The sequence below is a fragment of the Ictalurus furcatus genome, chromosome 10 (genome assembly GCF_023375685.1).
Source record: "Ictalurus furcatus strain D&B chromosome 10, Billie_1.0, whole genome shotgun sequence".
In the NCBI taxonomy this organism is placed as follows: Eukaryota; Metazoa; Chordata; class Actinopteri; order Siluriformes; family Ictaluridae; genus Ictalurus; species Ictalurus furcatus.
The window spans coordinates 15598749-15620322 of record NC_071264.1 but is presented as its reverse complement, the minus strand read 5'-3'; the positions used below and the strand labels follow the sequence as shown (position 1 = coordinate 15620322).

General features: G+C 39.5%; 2 protein-coding genes across 2 annotated transcripts; both read right to left on the bottom strand.

Annotated features, from left to right (window-relative positions):
* Positions 1-587: 587 nt before the first annotated feature.
* LOC128614281 (uncharacterized) lies at positions 588-5475 on the bottom strand. The gene is made up of 2 exons (XM_053635681.1): positions 3712-5475; positions 588-3130 (listed from the first exon to the last, which is right to left on the bottom strand). Exons 1-2 carry the CDS (start codon positions 4612-4614, stop codon positions 2654-2656), a joined length of 1380 nt encoding a protein of 459 aa, XP_053491656.1. The 5' UTR covers positions 4615-5475; the 3' UTR covers positions 588-2653.
* Positions 5476-8801: 3326 nt separating this feature from the next.
* tnfaip8l1 (tumor necrosis factor, alpha-induced protein 8-like 1) lies at positions 8802-18313 on the bottom strand. Its single transcript, XM_053635440.1, has 2 exons — positions 17719-18313; positions 8802-10986 (listed from the first exon to the last, which is right to left on the bottom strand). The coding sequence occupies exon 2, from the start codon at positions 10979-10981 to the stop codon at positions 10421-10423; it is 561 nt and encodes a 186-aa protein (XP_053491415.1). The 5' UTR covers positions 10982-10986; positions 17719-18313; the 3' UTR covers positions 8802-10420.
* Positions 18314-21574: the final 3261 nt, after the last annotated feature.

Below are 21574 nucleotides of genomic sequence, written 5' to 3'. Positions count from 1 at the left end.
TGCTATAACATTTACTCAGGGCAGTTTCTAGATGTAAACAGTATAAACCCTTAGGGACCCTGAGCATCATGCAAACTGACACTAAGGTACATTGACCTCATTGTTGTTACTGTGGTTCAGGTTTTCTTAGGGGGCCTCCTTGTGGTCTGAAACTTGAGAAGTATGACTGGGGTGGAGGGGGTGCTAAGGGCCCCCAGAGCTTCAAGAAACAGCCCTGATTGAACTTGAGTGAGATGCATGCAATGGAGCAACATGGTGGAAAATCTAATTCAATTCACTTTACTTAATTGCTATTTCTATTTGCTAATAATGATTTTAGGGTAGGTGTACTACACACAGCTATTCATTCTAAACAGCAAAATACTGCAGTGATGAATATAATACCACAGTGCTTTTGAATTCTGGAATCTGATTGGTTAGAAGATTTTGATTCATTCAAGATTTTGATTTCCAACAGCCACTCTGAAAGTAGTGCTATCTGTAGTTCAAATGCTAGGAAGGAGTCTCCAGTGTCAGTGGTTTGTAACAGACTACATTTTCATAAGAACGTCAGTTTCTTGGTAACATGAGAAGCTTTTTTTTTTTTGTCCCATTAACGAGACAAAAAAAAAAAACGAGTTGCTCTAGAGGAAATGTCTGCTTATATGTAATTTGTGTTGCAGACATTCCACAACATTAAATGTATCTTTAAATGTTTAAAAAGCACTACATTTCATTCTTTAATAAATAATCTTTGGAAATTGCAATGGTAAGTGGAACACGTTGGAACATGTTACTGGAAAATAATCCACTTTAGGGTGGCATCACACCATCCAGTCCTGGATTATTTCCTGTAACAGTACACCCACCCTCAAGTGTTTCATTTCTTACAAAGCTAACAATAATTTGCATGCAAAACTAATTGTGATCACTATAACAGCTATTATAGTTTTGTGATTCTAAACCACTTTACCGTTTTAAGCTCGAATGTAGCTTCAAAATGCCCTCATGCTTGCTGATAATGGAAGCTCATTCTTAATGCAAGCAGTGCTCACATACAGCTCTGTTATTTTGTTTGTGGTTTCATTTATCTGGTTTGGTATGAGGTTTTTCTACTCATGTCAGCAAAAAGTTTGTGCATATAACTGTGTTCTGTACAATAGCACATCCATTATTCCTCTCCCCCTGTGGTTTGGAGCCAAAGCTCTGCCATCTTGGTGTTCCTCCAGGTGTTCACATTAATCAATTAATTGTAAGATGCAGTGTTTCAGCCTGAAATATCCAGCTGGGCTCCGAATGCTTGACTGAAGAGGCCTGCTTTCAGATGATTGAGTGATTTGTAATGAAGCTAATTCAGAGTTGTTCACTTAAATAATAACATTTCCTATTTTTATTCCCGTATCATGAAATGCATAGCAATAAATGCTGCCCAGCTTTCGCACCATGGGATTTAAGTAATAAGCTCATATGCACGTATTTGATTTCCTGTCAAACATTTGGAGAACATACTGCACAACTATGGATGAGATCTCTGCTTCCAATACTATCGAATAAACAAGGCTTAATGCATGGTCTGTGGTCATTAGATATATTTAGTAAATTTATTAGTTTTAATGTGTTTTGATACCTTCAGGATTGTGCAACATTGATCTATCTTATTCCAAACATAATGTTAGTTTTGAGGCATGGGAGGCTACACCTTCTCCACTGGAAATGTCAGCCGGAGAGGCCATGCTTTCTTTGAGTGAGTACAATGGGAAAGTCACAATTCTTGATAACATTACTAGATAATAATATACTTATAAAGGGCGGCATAGTAGTGCAGCGGGTAGCGTTGCTCCCTTACAGCTCTAGAGTCCCTGGTTCAGTCCTGAGTTCAGTTCCTGTCTGTATGGATTTCTACCATAGTCTGTGTTGGTTTCTTCCTGGTTCTCCGGTTTCCTCCCACCTCCCAAAAACTGGTAGATTGGTCATGCTAAATTGCCCCTACATGTGAATGCATGTGTGAATGTGTGTGTGCATGGTGTATTGTAATGAACTGCCATCCCTACAGGCTGTATTCCTGGCTCACACCCAGTGTATCTGGGACAGGCTCTGGCTCCACTATGACCCTGACCAGAATAAAGAAGTTTCTAAAGATGCATGAATAGACCAGAAATACAAATGTGATGTGGTACATGTGGTGGTAGATTTTCCCAATACAATGACCCCTTAAATGATTCAGTCATATAAAAATTGAGATAGGTTCACCTCTAATCTGTAAACCTTGATGACTAAACTATATTGTAAAATCTCCTACTGTCAAAACTAATAGAAATAAAAATCCTTATTTCAGATTATAAATTGTTACTACCTAAAAAAAAAAGCAGTGATTATGTAATTACATACTTCTCAAAATGTCTTAGACTGGCACTAATGTACAAGCACCTCCTGACTTTTTGTGACAAGTTGGCCTCAAATAGCACAGCTGAACACATACATACAGTATGCAGACACACCATGGTGCATACTTAACATGCACTCAGAGTGAATCGTGTTTGAATAGTGAGGTGCTGATTCAGTCGGCTGCATGCAGAGACGCTCAGAACATACTTACTTAATACTACTGGTCTCCTTGGATACCAGCTTCTTCAAACTGTAATCTTCCCCTAGCTGCCCTCAAGCAGCTGCCCCATTACACAATTGTGGACAGCAGTCTTCTTCTGCCTGCATAACAGGGAGTTTTTTCTTTATTTGCTCTCCAGGTTCTGCTGTTAAGGGGGTAAGGAGGAGGCTTCTGGTTTCTAGACAGAGCACTGGCCTCCGATTTTGGGCCCTTAATTTGGGATGCTGTTGTTCCATGATTGAATTTCAGCCCTGAATTGTTTATAGATGAAAGTGCAGCTGGGTATGCTGGTGGTGCAACTCTAAGGGGGCCTTCACGCTGTGTATGGTCTTTGCTACCTGCTTCAAGCCTTTTGGCACCCCTTGGTAAAGTTGACACAAGACCTGGGTTGTTTGTGTACCCAGAATTGTCGATGCTGGTTTCCACATGCTTTGCTTCCTCTGATGCAGAAACTTGCTCACTGGGGCTGCAACGTCCAGAGGCCTCTCCGCTGTCCTCCTCTCCCAGGTCAATGATGGAGGTCAGCTGGTCAATTTGCTGGACCACCTGAGTGTCAGAGCAAGACATCACCATATGGCAGCTTTGCTCAAACCATCCAGCAATATTTGCAAAAGCCTGAGATCCCTGAACACGTTCCCAGTTTTATTCCAAACAATCAGTACCACATGAAGATAACATACAAGGACACCAATGGGATGCATTTGTGTAAATGAGATTAGGCCGCAGCAGCATGAAACTAAAAATAGGCAGTCGCCCTGCCTTCCAGCTGCCCCACTCTATTCGCTCCAGCTGACAATGGATGATAAAAAGGTGCAGCACAGCATCCTTTACAAGCACTGCATTCACCTCAGAAATGGAGCAGGTAGTTCAAATTTTTTTCAGTACTCCCTGTGTTTTCTCTCAACTACAGCACCTTGGAAAAAATTTTTTATTTTGTAATTCAAAACTCAGAGTGTAGTACTTAATTTATGGATTTTACAATGCTGTTAGAAGAGTAACTGATACATGATTACCAACTCCCATATTATGAATAGACACAATTCTACAATGAGGCACATGTCTCTTCTAGTCATTATCAAAAATATCTATTAGCACATCTGTAAATTTTACTAAGTCAGAGATTTTACCTCCTTCATTTCCAAATGCACTTCCTTCAAGCCACGGAGAACTTCCTCAAGATTCACAACCACTTTACGGATCTGGTCCTGGAGAACCCTCTGAGTTTTCTTTGATTTGAAGATGTAAGCATCTCCACTCAGGGACGTCCCCCTGTTGTCTGACATATTTTGCAAATCCCCTTTTTGAGAGCTCTTATTGTGGTTGATGGTGAGGTTTTGAGGAACTTCTGTAGAGAAGAAAACTTCATGCATGGACCTGTACCCATCACTGTCTTCTGCTACATGTCCCATTGAGTTAGGGAAATTCTGTCTTGCGCTATCCACACTATAGTGTTCTGGATTTCTACTGCAGCTGGTTTTTGGCGTCTGACGTTTGTCAAAGGTGTGTTCATTTGCCTCAGTTTGCCCAGGCGCCTGTGACTTTCTGACAGAGTCGGATTGTTGTGCCACCACGCAAACAGGCACTCCACAGTTTCTTTGACCTATGAACTGCGTCGGCAAATCCAGAGCACATTTCCTCAAAGGGAGGGGAGTCTGGGTTTGGTGGAAGTTATCCACAAAGCTGCATTCTCTTGAGCCGTCCCTCACAGAGGCGCTGTTGTGTTGTAATCCCTGCCCCTGACACTTACGCCACCTCATACTGCTCGAATCAGTTTGACAGCTCTCACCAGTCCTAAAGAGCTTCGTATGCCACTTCAGAGTGGTAAGAGATACCCTAGAATGGTGACTGTATCCATTATGCACCGTCTGCTTAGATCCATGAGAACCCATCTTCTTGTATTCCTCAGGCTCAAAACTAAACAAAGATTCCTTCGCAGTCTTTGCTGAGTGTCCCATCTTGGTCTTCTTCTGTGGGAGCCAGAAGTGACGTGGGATGGTATGTCGCCCAAGCCCGCTGGTATCAGTAAACATAACAGAGGCAGGAGAGAAGCTTCATATTGAGACTCCGGCACAGATTCGTCTTTCCTGCACGCATCGTTTCCCACCACTCCTGGCTGGATGGTATTGTCATGCAAGTTCTATCCCTCCTGAAGCCTGAAACTTTTTCGTCAGCATGTTCCTTGACTTACACCCCCACCCTCTCGCTCCGTTTCCCGTCAGTGCCTGTTTCTGATATTATCCCCACGTTGTTCTCTGCTGCTGGACCGTTGACAGCCTCCCTCCCTCCTCTTCAACAAGCACATGCTGCCTTTGCTTGTATTCCATTGCCCCTGCATTTGGCTGAGAGCCTCCGTATTCCACCGCTTCCTCCACTCTTCCTGCCTTCCAGGTTCAGTGGCTGTTGCATGTTTCCTGTCTCTCCATCGCTTGCTCTCCCCCACCCCATTCCCTCTCGCTCTCTCTTGCTTCCCCTCACGCATTGCACTCACTCCCTTTCTGGCGCTTTCTTCCTCCCACTCCTTCTCATGGCTGTTCCCTTTCTCTCTCCCTCTCTCTCCCTCACTTACTCAGTGGCAGGATCTAGTCGACTTCAGTCAGGGTTTAAAAAAAAATCCACCATCAGCACTGTCTGCGTGTGTTGCAGCTCTAATCTCTGATCTGTTCGAGTCTGTCCCTTGCTTCATATGCCACAATTAAAGCAAGGATAGCCTCTGGGAGGGAGGATCTCTCTCTTCCTCCCTCTCATTCTCTAAGGGATAGAACACGCACAGCTTCTCCGCAAGGAATAAAAGAAATTATTTAAAAAAAAAAGAATGTCTACATCTTGCCAGACTGGATCTTTCCATAATTTTTTCCACACCGCATTTTACAACATTTTCCTTAAAACTTTAATAAAAATAAGCTGTTTTCCTGCAATAATTGCAGACTTTTTTAGGCTTATTCTTTTCAATTTCAATTCAAAACCATTTCTCATGTTCTTAATCCTAATAAATTAATTCTCTTCATTAAGCCTCTTGACATTTTAATCATAGTCTAGTGCTAATTACGTTTAAGTAAAAACCAGTGGAGAAAAAGTCAAGTACAAATCTTGATTATTTGATTCAGTAAATTTTTTTTTTTTTTTTTTTACACAAATCAACATGGAACATATGCAGCGAGTGATACACTTTCCTGTGTAAATATAACTGTTTGAGGCAGAATGATTGAAAACTAAAATCAGCGAAAAATCCAAAAGCTACAATAGCCATCTCCATGAGTGTTGCTGATTTGCTCCTTTGAGGAAGCTCTCAAAAGCACGTTCTTCAGTCTTGCTAACCCCTCACAGCGATGGGGTCAAAGGGCCCATCTTGGGACTCAAGTAATGAAGCTCTGCTTTCTGTAAACAGTCAGCCTTCAAACTAATCACCCACTTGCTGCATGTGAGAGCCAGAAATAACTGGAAAGCTTCACACTGCACTTGATCACAAATTCAGTTTGGACAAGTGTGTGTTGTTACATGCTCAGCTGCAAAGGAAATATTTCTAACAGCCTGCCACACACAGTGTCCCGCTATAGCTACATTCCCAGATTGTATAATAAACCAACAGGTTTTGGCAACAACAATTAATTAATTGGACAGTCATTTTTATAACATAAAACATGACATTTATTTATTGCTTGTCTCATATTAGTCCCACTTATACTTTAAGTAGTCACTTTAATGGGACTGGGACTCCTGTGTGGTTTTCTTTTTTGCATCATGATTTGGAATGTCTGGTATTTATCTGCATGGTATGTGTGTGTTTGTGTGTGTGTGCGTGTGAAGACAAAATTGACTTGGGGGGGGGATACTTCAGTTTTGATTTCATAAGCCTGTGTTCGTTTGAAAGCTGTATCCTCTGTTTACAGGAGGTTGGGTAACTCTACACTTTCTGCCCGTCACTGAAGCACCAGGTTAATGATAATGTAAAAGAAAGCAGCATGCATTTTGCAAGTGAGGGCTGAACAAAGACTGGACCTTTCCTTGGAACTTGGCTTGCAAGCTTTATACAAATGTAGCATATTAGTTACTGTATATTGTTAGTCATTGTGATTGTGATATAGCCATAGCTTTAAAATGATGGAAATTGTGTTGCATCACAGTTTTACGGTTTGGGAGACTAATTGTTTTTTTTGGATCATCTAAATGTCACAATTTATCAAAACACCTACAGACAAGTTATCAGGAACCTGGAAAGGCCAAATATTAGTCAGAGCGCTCACAGAATCTGATTAAACATGCACTCATTGTCCACTTTATTAGGAACACCTGCACATTCTTGCAATTATCAAATCAGCCAATAACGTGGCAGCAGCACAATGCATAAAATAAAGGTCAAGAGCTTCAGTTAATGTTCACATCAAAATGTGATCTCAGTGAGTTTGAGTTTGGCATAACTGTAGGTTCCAGACTAGTGAAGAGTATAGAGCTATATTATCTGCTCAGATTCAGCCAAATGCTTACAAGCTCATTGGATGGTGCTTCACACTGCATATGGACAATGACCCGAAGTGTATTTCAACCCAAGACATCTTTTAAGGCAAAGATATGGAAAGTTCTGCAGTGGTCAAGTTGATCAGCTCACCTGAATCCAATTGAGGTGAGCAAAATGCCCCAAGAAGAAGCATATCCTGAAGACATCTGCAGTAAAAGCCTGGCAGAGCATCGCCAAGGAAGAAACCCAGTGTCTGGTGATGTCTATGGCTTCAGACAGTCATTGACTACAAATGATTTGCAACCACCTATTAAAGATTTAATTTAATTTATTATTGTTAGTTTGTCCAGTCACTTTTGGTCTCTTAAAAAGTGGAGGAACTCATTTAAAAAAGTACAGCAATTCCTACACCGTGCACCTGACTTGGATGTAAATAACCTTAAATTAAAGATGAAAGTCTACATTTTGAGTTCATATACATTCATTTTATTTAAACTCCACTATACTGTGGTAGACAGCTAAAATATCCATAATAATGTCCAAATATTTATGGACCTGCTCTATGTTGTACAGCACTACTGGGGATTAGAGGGTTTTATTTAAATAAATCTGAGACTTGAAAAAGAACCCCAAAATGAAAAGCCATCCAGCTTGCAACTACCAAGAACCAGCACCTTGTTCATTTTGACCTTGCCCTTCGTTCATAACTTTTAGAAAACACATTCAGAATATTAACAAATTTGCGAGTGCAATCCATCTTTTTTGCATCACTTCTGGCATTTTCTCAGCACTTTCAGCTTAAGACAAACATGTCAGTCTTGACTATTCTCAGAGGATGATCTTCGAGTTGAAGGAAAACAAAAAGAATTTGCCTGTCTTAAGAAGCCGAGTCTCAGGTAACCGTCACATCTCAAGTAGCAGCAGCCTGAGGGGAGAGGCATCGGCATACAGGATGGAGAGGATGTCACCTAGGCAATCCGCAAGCTGTGAGGGGAATAATAAATGACAGAATGCGTGCAGACGTTTTCATAGCCTCCTGCTTCCAGAAGCATGGCTCTTGGTTCATTCTTCACACTAAAAATGTCCTTTCGCTGACGTACCGCAATGCTATATTGAACCTTATCAACTGTTAAATGAACAGTATTCTGGCAGCAGTCTTGTTGTTCTAAATTGGATTCTTAAATACAGTGCAAAGTGACATGGACGTCAATAGGCAGACTCATTTTCAGGCTCAGTGGGTCATTTCCTTTTTCATTTCTACTTGTCTTTCAGGAACTGACTCACAAGCCAACAGCTTCCCTAAATATATAAATAAGTTAGCTTAAAAAGAAAGAAAGAAAAAAAAGAGGATTCTGAGTCATGAACTACAGCCTTTCTCAGTGCAACCTAAACACAGCTGAATAGGTAATCAGATCACATATCACTCGTTGGACCTGCGTGACCACATGAAGTTAATAAATAAATAAATAAATAAATAAATAAAGAGAGAGCCCAAGCTGATTTGCTTGAGTGAATCATAGCCATACAAAACAGTTACACAGTTTGTGGATTAGGAGGATTAATTCAGGCCTGACAAGCTATTTAGCCCTCATTAAGAAAAAGAGACATCAACAACAGGTCAATTAAAAACAAGCATTCCTTATATTATATTATATTTATATTTATATATATATATATATATATATATATATATATATATATATATATATATATATATATATATATATATATATATAACACATATACACACACACACACACACACACACACACACACACACACACTTCTATACAACAGGTCTGGAAAGATGAAAGCACATCAGACAAAAAACACCTACAAGTCCACCTACAAGTCTTTTCGGTGGTTAGCAATTCGGGACTCTTTAATCCTTTTGTGTGCAAGTCGGCTTCAATCCTGAGAAGAAGTGCTGTGTTTACTATTAGGTTGGTTTTCACTCAACTTCAAGCTTGTTGCCTTCATGACTATAAACTTTAGTGTCAGGTGGGGACAAATTCCATTTTTTTATTTTATTTTTTTTAAACATACATCATTTATTTAAAGAAGAGGAAAAAAAGAGAATATAACTACTGATAAGTGCATGCATGCTGTAAAACATTTATGGGTCATGTTTATCTTTGGATGGTGAGTAGTAATAACACCCATCATTGGTTATACAATAGATATGCAATGCAAGATGGTGATAACTTTGAAAGCAAACATTTGTTTCACCTGGATGCATTGGGCAGGATCTCTGCACACAAACGGAGTATCCTGTTCACGTAGGTCCGTCAACAGCTGCTCAATTTATCAGGGAAATGTAAGTGGTTTAAGATTCAAAATCAACTCTTACATCACACATCTTTAAATATATTAGGACACAGGCTGCTGAAGTGTCATGTGCTGCTTCTGGGAACTTGAACCCCTAGAGCAGCTACTGGGGTTTGTTCCTTCCTGCACTTAAAATAAAATGCTGCTTAGCATCTCTTTGGCAGAGTTGCTTCATTTACACTGTGTCTTAATCAGAGCCATGGAGGTGACTGTAGTAACTCACGGATAGCCACACACAAAAAAATTAAATAAAAGTATAACAAAACAGAAAAAGGCTCAGTAATAAAATATAAAAACAAACTTATGAAATAGTAGTAAAATTAATCATTTTGCCTTCATTCCCACTGAGGAACTGCATCAGGGTGAAAAGGTCATCCGTCACAGCAAAAAAATGAATCAAAACGTGACAGGGCCATGACCATTTCAGACTTCACTAAACCGGTTTCTCCTCCATATACAGCTCCATTCTATTCATGCATTCTCATGTGACTCACACAGGTATTAAACATGTAAAAGACTATGAATGTTTGCATTGAGAGATTGCTTACACTGGGCTTTTGAGGACAATTGGAGCTGACGTTTTTCAAGCAGGAACATGAAAGTGTACAATGTAAACCTCAATCTAATGCTAGAGCAAAACTGTAATATCTGCTTCAGCTTGATTATTTTAGCACATGAAATGACAAGTTTTGTAATGCATCTTCTCATCAAGGAGAAAGGAACTTTGGGAAAGCATGTCCATGTGCTACTTCAACTTTAAAACTCAACCAGCACCCTTGAACAATCCTTCCAGCTATGAGCGAGTGTTTAAAGTCTGGGTTATGCACGTCTTTTAATGGTTTAAACGAGGGTGTTGTATTGTCGCGATAAACACACAGCTGTTCAGCCCAGTCAGAAGGACAACAAGAAGTCAGAAAGAGCTTCGATGAAGGGTGCTGGGTGTGGTGTTAAAAATAACAAAAAGCCACACAACATAAAAATATGAATGTGAAAATATTCACATACAATAAAAACCCAACAGAATATAACAAGAGCTCAGTGAGAAAAACGAAGGGTCAGAGGTTGCCTTCGTCCAGCATTTTGTTCACGCCGTCACATATCCGCTGCAGGTGGGCGCGGTAGACCTCAGAGGGGCTGTAGAGTGCTGCCAGGAAATCACAGTCGGAGAAGTGGTTGAAGACGTGGTTGACGCGGGCATGTGATTTGGCTGTGAGGTGCCTGTTGATGGCCTGGTGCAGCAGCTCGCGGCAGTCGTTCAGGAGGCTGCTCATGACACGCCGGTCGAAGGTAAAGTCGATCTGGTGGAAGCTGACTGCAGTCATGGCCAGAGTGTGCACCTTCTTGCGGAAGCGCTCGATGAGCAGAAGCTCCTCACTGCTGAACTGGCCGTTGCGGTACAGCACGCCCAATTTGACCACCATCTTGATGAGGTTCTTAATTATCTTCTGCGCCTCCTTGCGGTTGCGCGTGTACTCCTTGGTAGCACGGTACAGCTCATCCAGCACGTCGCTGCTCGTGTCATCAATGAACAGGTTGGCCACCGTCTTGGTAGCCATCTTGCTCATAAGCTTCTTCTGGGCCTGCAGGGCCAGGTTCTTCGTGCTGAAGGAATCCATATTTTCTGGAAACAGAGGACAAATTGAGACATGATTATCCGGTGGGGACACAAAAAAAGATAGGAGTGGGAGGAACTGGGGCGGTACATATTTTTCAATTCTCATGCATCCAAATTGTTGTTTGGATGCTTTCCTCAGAATACCCTGTGTGAAAGCATATGGAAACAGGAGGCATACAGATAGATATATATAGATAGATGTACATGAGAAACATAAGCATGTTGAAAGGACATCCTATCTTGGAATCAGAGCCTGCAGTGTTTTACATGACTCATGCTTCAAGGCAAAGGGCAAGTGTGAAAATTCTCACCACACAGTTTCATTGACCAAGACTGACATGAAAAACCAGAGTGTTTGCAAAAGATTATGCATGTATAATTCATTCCTGCCCTCTATAACCCACAAAACAACTCTGAGGAGGCAAAAACGATAAGAGACGAGATGCTATCTATAAGCGGTGCTTTTTTTTCTTACTCCAGCTATTGCTCACATACACACAGGGTTGCTACTAAGACTGAACACCTCCATTGTGGAGAGCTGTGTCACTGGTGTCATTTAATTTTCTGAAGAGTTGGATTGATATTGATTTGCTCCCCACTCACGACATCCTGCCAAATGGGAAGCACACTGGTGCAAATTCCAGTTCTGTCTGTGGCTCTCTCTGATCTCCCACAGTTCTCTGCACAAAGCTCCAAAGCTATTCAATTCTTTACAGAGCTTTATACATGAGTTTGTGAGCTGCCTACAAACACGTATTATTACAGATATGATGAAATCCTAGCATCTAGTGGAGTTTTTTCTCCCTCATTACAAATCACACAGACTCAGACATAGGCTTTGTTGGAAAAAATGCTTCCCCCACCCTCATGTACTCCGTATCAAAAGCTGAAAGAAGGCTCCTGTACATTATCATCACAGTGAGGTCATGAAAAAGAGGACTGAGCAGTAATTCCAGTGTAGCTCTTTAATTTAAAAAAATAAATGTCTTAAATTGTGTCATTTCCATTTGAGTTTGGCATTATGTCCAAAAAATATTGCCATAACAATATAATGATTTATTTTTGCTCAAGCTGAAGTGCAAGAAGACACGACTCACTAGCAAAACAATAAAAGAGGATTTGATGTGCATCCAAAAAATGTATCTCTGAAGTGGTTAAGAAGCAAACCATCAGCCCCAAAAAAGACAAGTTCCTCCTTATATCAAAATGCAGTTGATCAGACATATCTGGTGTGTGACCTTTTCTTCTTTTGTTCTTCCACTGAAGCTACCGTAGATAGCAAATACAGGAAGCTTAACTCTTCAGGTTCTGTAAACTTCATGACTAAATCATCACACACTCACCTCAGAAAAAAAAAACAAAACAAAACAAAAAAAAAACCACCAAACAACCACTGTCTGGCTCAGTAACAGTGAGCTGTTCCAAGAAAGACAGCAAATCTGGTTTTAAGATGGCTGCAACGACAACTACATGTTCACTGTATTGGAAAGCTAACGTATACATGGATACGAGACTTCAAATTCTATTTTGACGAAAGATAAGCCCAGACATCAGTTGCAATAATATTCATGAAGGAATGTTGACTGCTTTTGGGAATGCAAATATGTGAAAAAACAAACATTTATTCAGACAGATTTGACGACTTAAGCAATGCAAAGTGTAATGTCAAAAAGCACAAGGCAGGCAATATGGGTGGAGAGAATATCTTAATTTTTTGCAAAGGAGAAGTGAATATCATCAGGCAGCAACCAATCAGATTATTGAGTATGCAGCAGTCAAACCATATGCTGAATTCAGTAAAAGACGGAAGAGACGGACAGCAGTGTGGAAGCAATTATCTGCACCAAAGCGAATCCATCATTACAACAGCACAACGACAGGAAGTGGCTTTATATCATAGCCAAGTCTAGTCCCAAAAGACCTTTAAAACAAGCAGAAAATAACTGCAGTATTAAAAATGTATTTTTATTCATACTAAAAAGGACACACTGAGCAGGAAATAAATAGATTAGATTAAAATGTAGATATATTCAATGTTTACAAACATACAAAGCAACACAAGTACATTGGGATGGATTTAATTAAATTTTCAGCAACTCCAAACATAATCCTAAAAGCTTCAGCATACTCAGTCCATTTTAAACTCTGTCCTGCTGGGAGACATAACTATTACTGCATGACTTTACTCTGGACATTTAATAATATTTTAAATCAGACAAAAATGGTAATTAGACAAAAATGCAACTTGTGTTTCAGAGAAACCACAAGGAGCAAAATCCTCTGCCCTTAAGACTTTGCCATGACAGAAACTTCCTGACTGTTAGAAAGCACAGACACTGAAGACTCCTTTCATAAATAATTAGATATCTCCTTACAGAAAACTTATTTTCCTTGATTTGTTTATTTTAATAAACAAGATATTTATTAGATTATGATCTTAGATCAGATTGAGTATGCCCCATACAAATCAGCATGTAAATTGTTACTTTAGAAAGGATAACGTATTAGAAAAATGCATTAGTAATACTATTAGTTAGCATTAGTGATGTGCCTTGCAAACAGCACTACTAAACAAACAGAGCTGTGGTTAGAGAAAATTAATCAACACCTACTAAGCCAGTGCTGAAGGCATCTGATTCAAGAATTCAGCAGCACTGTGGTATCACATACTGATAACATATCTTCATATTGCACCCATCTCTTATGTATTCATTTCAAAGCACAAGTCTAATCAGCTCTTGGTCCTAAATGGAGACAGAAACTGAGCTACACATGTAGACACGACAAAAAGATCTATCCTTCTGCTCCTTCAGAGAAGCCCCTGTTTTAGCCAGCGTGAATAACATCACCTGAGATCAAAGGGAGAATCCTTTGAAGAAATCGTACAAGGTGAGGTAAGGTTGAAGAGATATGAACTCTTCATTGCAAAAAGCAGAGATGAGAACAGCACAGTAACTTTAAAGGAGCACAATCAGGTCAAAACTTAAGGCTCACTGTATTACTCTGCTGCCATAAAACACCACTTATATTACATTTTACCTCAACAGTGTCTCACAAGGAGAATGAGGATCCCACCTGTGTCTGGAGCCTAAGATAAAGCCTGAGATTAAAAAAAAGAAAAAAAAAGGGGTGGTAATCTAAGTCAGTGCTGAATGCATTTTTAAAGAAGTTAAGGTAGCCATATAGCATGCACGCACTGTGTTGAAATTCTGAAGCAAGCTTCTACCAAGACATGAGAACATTGCCAACTGTGGTGCAGGAATATGGTTTTGAACTTTGTCCAAGCAACTACTGGGCAGCAACCAACTGTCAAGCACTGTCATTTGTGGTTAGTTTTACACAAGTGCAAATAAAAACATTTCATGGTCGTAAGGAATGTCAAGAGGAACAACAGCTGTTCTTAGTGTACTTATGTATAAATTTCAATTCTGCTACAGTAATAAAACTGTGAAAAGGAGCAATTGTGAGCTCAATGATGGGTATTAAACACCAAACTAGGCAACTAGCACTACCAGTTCGATATGCAGTATCTAAAGCATTTTATAGCTTGATTACAAATGCAGCTGAAGTTGTGCTCATACTTGCTTTTCCTAAATGTTTGACTGACCATAGAGTGATTCAAGGTAAAAGGCCAGTGGTAGAACTAAAACCCACCTTCATGGGGGTGTAATGCTGCCATCTCCACGTTAAAAAGCATCTATAAATAACTCGAATGGGAGCAAAGCTAGAAAGCTTCCAGGCGGGACATGTAACCTTGTGTTTGTGTGTGTGTATGTGTGTATACCTTGATTGCCTCAGGTGAGAAAGGGTGTGACTAAGTAGATGCACCTGATTCTTGCTTCCACCATCTTTTCTTGCCCTGCCCACTCCATACTCCTTCGTGGTTCTTTTTAAACAGTAAATGTATGCTTTGCTTGACTTTCAAGTATAAAACTACATGCAATAAAGGATGTGCTGCTTTCATCAGGTCTGCTTATGTAACCGAGTTTGTAAGTCATTCCTCATTTCCAGAGGTAGGAGTGTGTGTATTCAGACATCACTGTCTCTTCACTATCAAACAATACAAAAATATATAATATGCTTTTGTTCCCCCCATTTAGGCCACACAGGTCTACCGAAGCCTGGGGCATAATTAATTATTCAAGTGTGCCACTAAACAAGCCATAGATTAATAATTCATGCTGCATAATTTGAAAAAATAAAATGCCTACTAAGGATGTAATTAGCTAAAGGTGATAGTGACCAGAAGCTGCATAACAATGAGACACCAGAAACTGGGACACTCATCAGAGGTGTGATTTTGACTGAATGTTTGTTTCTCATGTGAGGAATAGCGGTACGTGCACACAGCGCATTTGTTGGGCAAATGTTATGGAGGAGACCACAGCCAAAAGCATTTCCTGTACTCTTTGCAGTTGCACAAAAGTATCTCTTGTGTGTGTGATTTTGTGCAGCAGAACAAATTTGTATGTTTGAGGAGGGGAAAGAAGTGAGCTTTCTATTCTACAATTTGGCTCGTGACAAAGCTTTCTCTCAGGGCTTTTAGGCTATGTAACAACACACAGAATAGCCTTTTTGTAACTGCCAGATGAGGAGGATTCACTGATCTTGCCGCTCAATGAGAAACGTTCATTTGTTTCGCCACACAATTAAATCTGGTGTATAAATACATAACATACAACTGGTGGTGTCGCACATCATGTTAAAGGAATACTTTAGTCAAAAAGTAGGGGAAAGAAGCTTTCTTCTTATGTGAAGGTAAACTGGTAGCTTCTGTTAAGCTAGTAAGCAGATTTTTGATTGTAGGAGTATAGCAGTCTTTTAAGATTATTACTTATCAGATTACATAAGATGATCCCAATAAAATCTTGGCTGAATTTTATAAGATTGTTCAACAATATGTGTACTCCATGTCAGATTATATGATGAAGATACTCTAAGGTAGTAAAAGTCTCATGCAGAAAACTGGGTTGCATAAACAGAAATATTCAAGGTGAGCTTGAGGTAATGAGGAATTTACAGTTTGCCATTTGTAGCTGTCCCATAAATTTTGCATCATCCTATGCTATCCCTGTCCTCCTATTGGTGGCTTTTAAACACACATCACACCAGAGGTCACTTTGAGATTTGAAGCAAATATTTCTGCCGGAACTTTGTCATTGGCTGTCTTTGGTCACTAAAGGCACTAAAAATAACTAAAAACTTCTTAATGTGTGACTGGAAAATCATACATAAAATTGCTGACTGATTACATCCAGGATAGAAGCAAAGATTTCATGCATATTTAATTTCTCTAGGGATGAAACGGTTACAGGTTTCACGATAAAATTCCCTGACGGTTAGTATTACAGTGTAACATTTATTTATCGCTAAAACTGTGCAAGGTTAATCATGATTTGTAAAACTTGCAATAATTGCTGTCCACACGCAGCCAGCATGAGTCTGACGCAGGCGCAGCAAGCAACATTGATGTTTTCTGAGCGTGAAAACATGGCAGAAGGCGGTGACAGTGCTCGGGAGATTTTGGAGAAACTTTTACCTCTCATGGCTACATGGTGCCACCTTTAATGTTATGTTTAAGCTGCTAATTTTATTTGCTGTTTGTTGATTTTCAAATATAAAACCTGTTTAAATGATTTCAGTGTGTGTATCGATATTTTTTGTACATTTTCACAATACCGTGATAATACTGATAACCGTAGTTTTGCTCACGATAATCGTGATAGGAAACTTTCATACCATTACATGTCTAACACACACATATACATATATACACACATAGGTGTTTCCTGGGTTACAGATGAAGGTGCAATGCACTTCGCAGGCTAGTAAATCAGGTCACGTCACCTCCACCCTGTAAATAAGTTACCCAGGTTCTCAACACATCAGGTTGCCACCGCTGTATAAGCCATAGATGCTTACTGCAGTATAAGCTAGGCCTATATTCCATATACACTCTCAGACAAAATGGCACTAAACTGTCTTTTTCCTCATCACTTAAGTGCAACTTTTGTATCATTAGTATGCATCTTTTAACTAGAAAGATGCTCGTATTATGGGCTACCTTTTAAAGCCTTACTATAAAAGCTAATTACAGTCTAATTGTGTAAAATAATTTTTAAAAAGGTACACTATATTGACATTTCCAGGTGAAATACATATTAACTGTACAAGAGATAAGGGCCAAGTAAAGATACAGTTGATCACTTTTTTGTTTTCTTTCTGAGAGCTGAGAGTGTAATAAGTGAGAGTTAAAAATGTAAGGAGGCTGCCATGACTGAAGATTTATTAGTAATAATATCATCATCATCATCATCGGAGTCTAATGAGGTGTCCGCATATCACATTAGCTGTGTTCTACCTATTCATTCAAAAGAAAATCACTTTATCTAACTTATATGACAGGGAGCAGGCTGTAGCTCATAAACTGTGTGATAATGTTATTTCTGCTTGTATCTTAAGTGCAGGATAATGCAAATGACTTGATCGCCAAAACACAAGCAGCTATTAAAATATGCTGTGTTCTAAGTAAGCCATTAGAAGTAGACGGCTGTAAATAGCTCCTGTAATCAGAGTGTAATGAGAGCTTTTCACCACCAGCACAAAGTTAAAGATAAAACACCGTGACCTCAGACTGTTTCATAGTTTTGCAGCGCACTGTGAACTCCATGAACTCCAAGTCTAACGCATAACGCTCAAAACTGTGTAGACCTGGCTATCTGAATAAAGCAAATATACCTTCTCTCCGACTGTTAAAGCGGATACGGGGGCCGTCAAATCCGTGATCCACTCCGCAACCTCCGCTCCTCAAATCTCCATCTAACAGCAACAGTTCGTGGCAGCCATCTCATAAGACCTCTTATAACCATTGGTTTAAAAACAACAACAATACCAGCTAAACATTCTAACAAAGATTAGTAACAAAAAAAATCCCCGCTGGAGAGCTCTGTAAAGCTGTTTACTGTCGTTGTGAATAATTGAAGAAGTTGTGGACCGTCCTCCGCCTCTTCAGATCGGTTACACGAGTTTGTGTTACATGACTCCACCTTTAACGAAAAGTTTCAAACTCGAAGCTCTTGGAGACCGGATGATTGATGTCATGTTTAACCAATAAACTGTTCGAGTCAGCTGCTACGCAACCAATCAGAATGAAGAACAGGACGTTAGAAACCAGTTGTTTCCCGCCCACGGCTCTAAGGTTTCCAGTGATTAGCAACCCTTTTAAAGTTCCAAAGCTCACAGTTTAGATTTTTGTTAGCTAGCGATAGTGGCAACCGTCTGTCATTCAGGTGAATGTAATAATTATACAACCAGAACATTTGTAATTGAGACAAATGTTAGCTTATTTCACTTAGAAATTGACATTTTAGTGCATTTTCTTTGTTATCTGTAATACCTTAAATTTTTGGCGTTTCATAATTATAGAACTTCTCAGTCTGTTTCTGCAGTGTTTTGTTCTTTACATGAAGGCTGAGAATTTCCCAGAGGAAATGGTATAGAGAACAATGAAAAAGGGGAATTCATGGACCCTGTTCACTTTTTTTTTTCTTCTACAAAACAATTGGATGAAGACTATTTAGATGAGTGGGAGGAAGGAAATGACATTATGAGCTTTTATAAATCCCTCTTTTGCAAGCTGCTCACACAGAGCAGAGACAGGTGTAGGTAAACAGGAACATGTACCATGAATGCACAATATTGACAAAATACGATACTGTGATTATTCTACTGATAATGTATTAAAATTGCATTCAAATAAATATTTTTTTTATTAATGCATTAATATAAACTGTGCTGGTAGAACTGCTGTCTGAGCCATGCTGTTACAGACAGTGAATCAACACCATCTCACCAATCAGAATTGAGCATTCAACAGTACTGTGGTATAAAATATATTTATTGCGATGATTAACAAGTAACATACATATTGTACACCCAAACAGGTAACCAACCATTTCCCCATTACCGGATGTTTTCCTTGACAGAATGAAGGCCTACTCTTGTTTTTTCCGTTCTGTGAATAGACATCCCAAAGGAAACAGACTGACTTTAAACAATGCCTATATGACTTGAATAAGAAGTGTGAACCATATGACATATTCAGTGTGTGAATATGTCTTAACCAGAGTTCTCATGTTGGTGCCTCCACAGGGTGGTGACAAATATTCTAGTTTTTAACAATCATATACAGATCCCAGATCCCATGATAAGCCTCTTTTCATCACCCTCAACGTGGAGTATTGTGCCCAAGGTGAAGAAATGAATTCTCAGAAATGAATTCTCAATTGGTTCTGTGTGCAATATCATTGAACCAGTGAGCTACACTGTTAACATCAGTTTGTTAGAACGGGACAATGCTAAATGAGGGAAGATTGAGAAATACAGTTCAGACTAACAGATATAAAACTGTCCATTTAGACAACCAAACAGGTGTTTATACCAACTATTCGAGAAAGATGAATAAATGTATCTCATGCAGTATAGAAGAGCAGTATCTTTATTTATTGTAATACTACATAGGAATTATTCTCATCTCACATCCCAACTCCACCTGTGACACACGTGAAAGAAAGTTCAGGGTCATAATACATGGTCAGCCTTTTGGGTGGCCTTGGAGCACTTGGCCTTGCTTAAGAATCCAATCAAAAGTAAGGCAGGATTTAAAACCTTCTACTCATGGATATAGAGATACAGGAAAATAGAAAAAAAGAAACTCTGTTTGTAGCTAAGGGCTGCCATAATCATTAGTTGGAGTGTTAGATTTGTGGATGCTCTGTCTTGAAAAAGAAGATTCAGTGTCATCATTACCACCAGGCCACCTCTCCTTGCTCATTTTGCTCCTCATAGTCTTTTCACCTTGTCTGACTTGACTAACATTTTTTTTTTTACCCAGCCAAGTTTCCCCTTTCTGCTAGGGAAAGATAGGAGAACAGACATATTTGTTGGTTGCTCCATGATTATACAAAAATGAAAATATTGCAGGTGTGTTTTTGCCCAGCAGATGGTGCTCTAGCTCTGAGCTAACAAATTTTTTATTGTCATTATCTATGAACGCATGATTTTTAATATTGCTTTACTCATTATTACCTACTTTTTTGGAGGGGCTTTCCTGTCTCAGTTGACCATTTTATGCTAGATATTAAAAAAACTGGACTCGACTAAGTTTGACAGTGTTATTTTTTTGTTGGCCAAAGGAAATAGAAAAACTTGGTGTGGCTCTTCTTCTAAGCATCCTGATCTGTTAAAATAATTGTTGCTTACTGAGTGCTTTGCAGATGTCTTCACATGGAATACATCTGCTCTCATCCCTTCCTGACTCCCAGAGTTGGTGGACCTGAGGAGAAGCTCTTAAGAAAGACTTGACATTTTTCTTAAATTCCTTAAATTCAAGGCAGTGATGCAGCACTGCTGGCCCATTTTGCCCAGACAAAATGGATATGAGCCTGAAGTGGCTCACATGTAAAATAGAAAATATGCCCCAAATATCCCAAATCACAAATGGGCCTTTTTAGGCAAAGATACGGTGCTCATAGCAATGTGTAATCTGCATGTGACCCTAAAGTGGCCCATGTGATAAAGAGTGAATATGCCCAAATATCACAAAACAAATGTGGGCCACCTTTGGCAAAAATGTGGCACATGCAGCATTGCCTTTTTTTGTTCAACCAAGACTTACTGTTTCACAAGAGTATAAATATGAGGTAACACATAGGCCAAATTCCCTTAGTCATTCATAACAATGGGTAAGACCAAGTATTATAACTGTGATGTGCTTCACAAAATGGGAAGTGACTAGAAAAAAATAGCAAAAGCATAGAAAATGCCCATTTCCACCATCGGGGCATTAATTAAGAAGTTCCAGTCAACTGGAAATGTTATGAATCAATCTGGAATTGGATGAGTGTCTATATTGTCTCAGCGCACTGTGAAGATGGTTCAAGTGACCAAAAAATCTCCAAGGACCACAGCTGGAGAATTGCAGAAGTTAGTTGCGTCTTGGGGTCAGAAAGTCTCCAAAACTACAATCCGAAGTCACCTACATCACCACAAGTTGATTGGAAGGGTTTCAAGAAAAAAGCATCTACTTTCAAGTGTTTTCAGTTTGCCAGACACTACTTCAAATGGGATGGTCAAATGAAACCAAAATAGAGCTTTTTGGCAATGAACACCAGAGGTGGTTTTGGTGCACACAGAGAGTTAGCCATATGGAAAAGTACCTCATGTCCACGGTTAAATATGGTGGTGGCTCTTTAATATTTTGGGTCTGGTTTTCTGACAGAGGATCTGGACATTTTGTTAGGATACATGGCATCATGGATTCTATCAAATATAAACAGATATTAAATGAAAACCGACTGCCTCTGCCAGAAAGCTTAAAATGGGCTGTGGTTGGATCTTCCAGCAGGACAATGATCCAAAACATACAACAAATTCAACACAAAAATGGTTTACTGACCACAAAATCAAGGTCCAGCAATGACCATCCCAGTCTCCTGACTGGGGTAAACTGAAGAGTAGAGTCCACCAGCATGGACCTCGAAATTTGAAGGATCTGGAGAGATTCTGTATGGGGGAATGGTCTCAGATCCCTTGC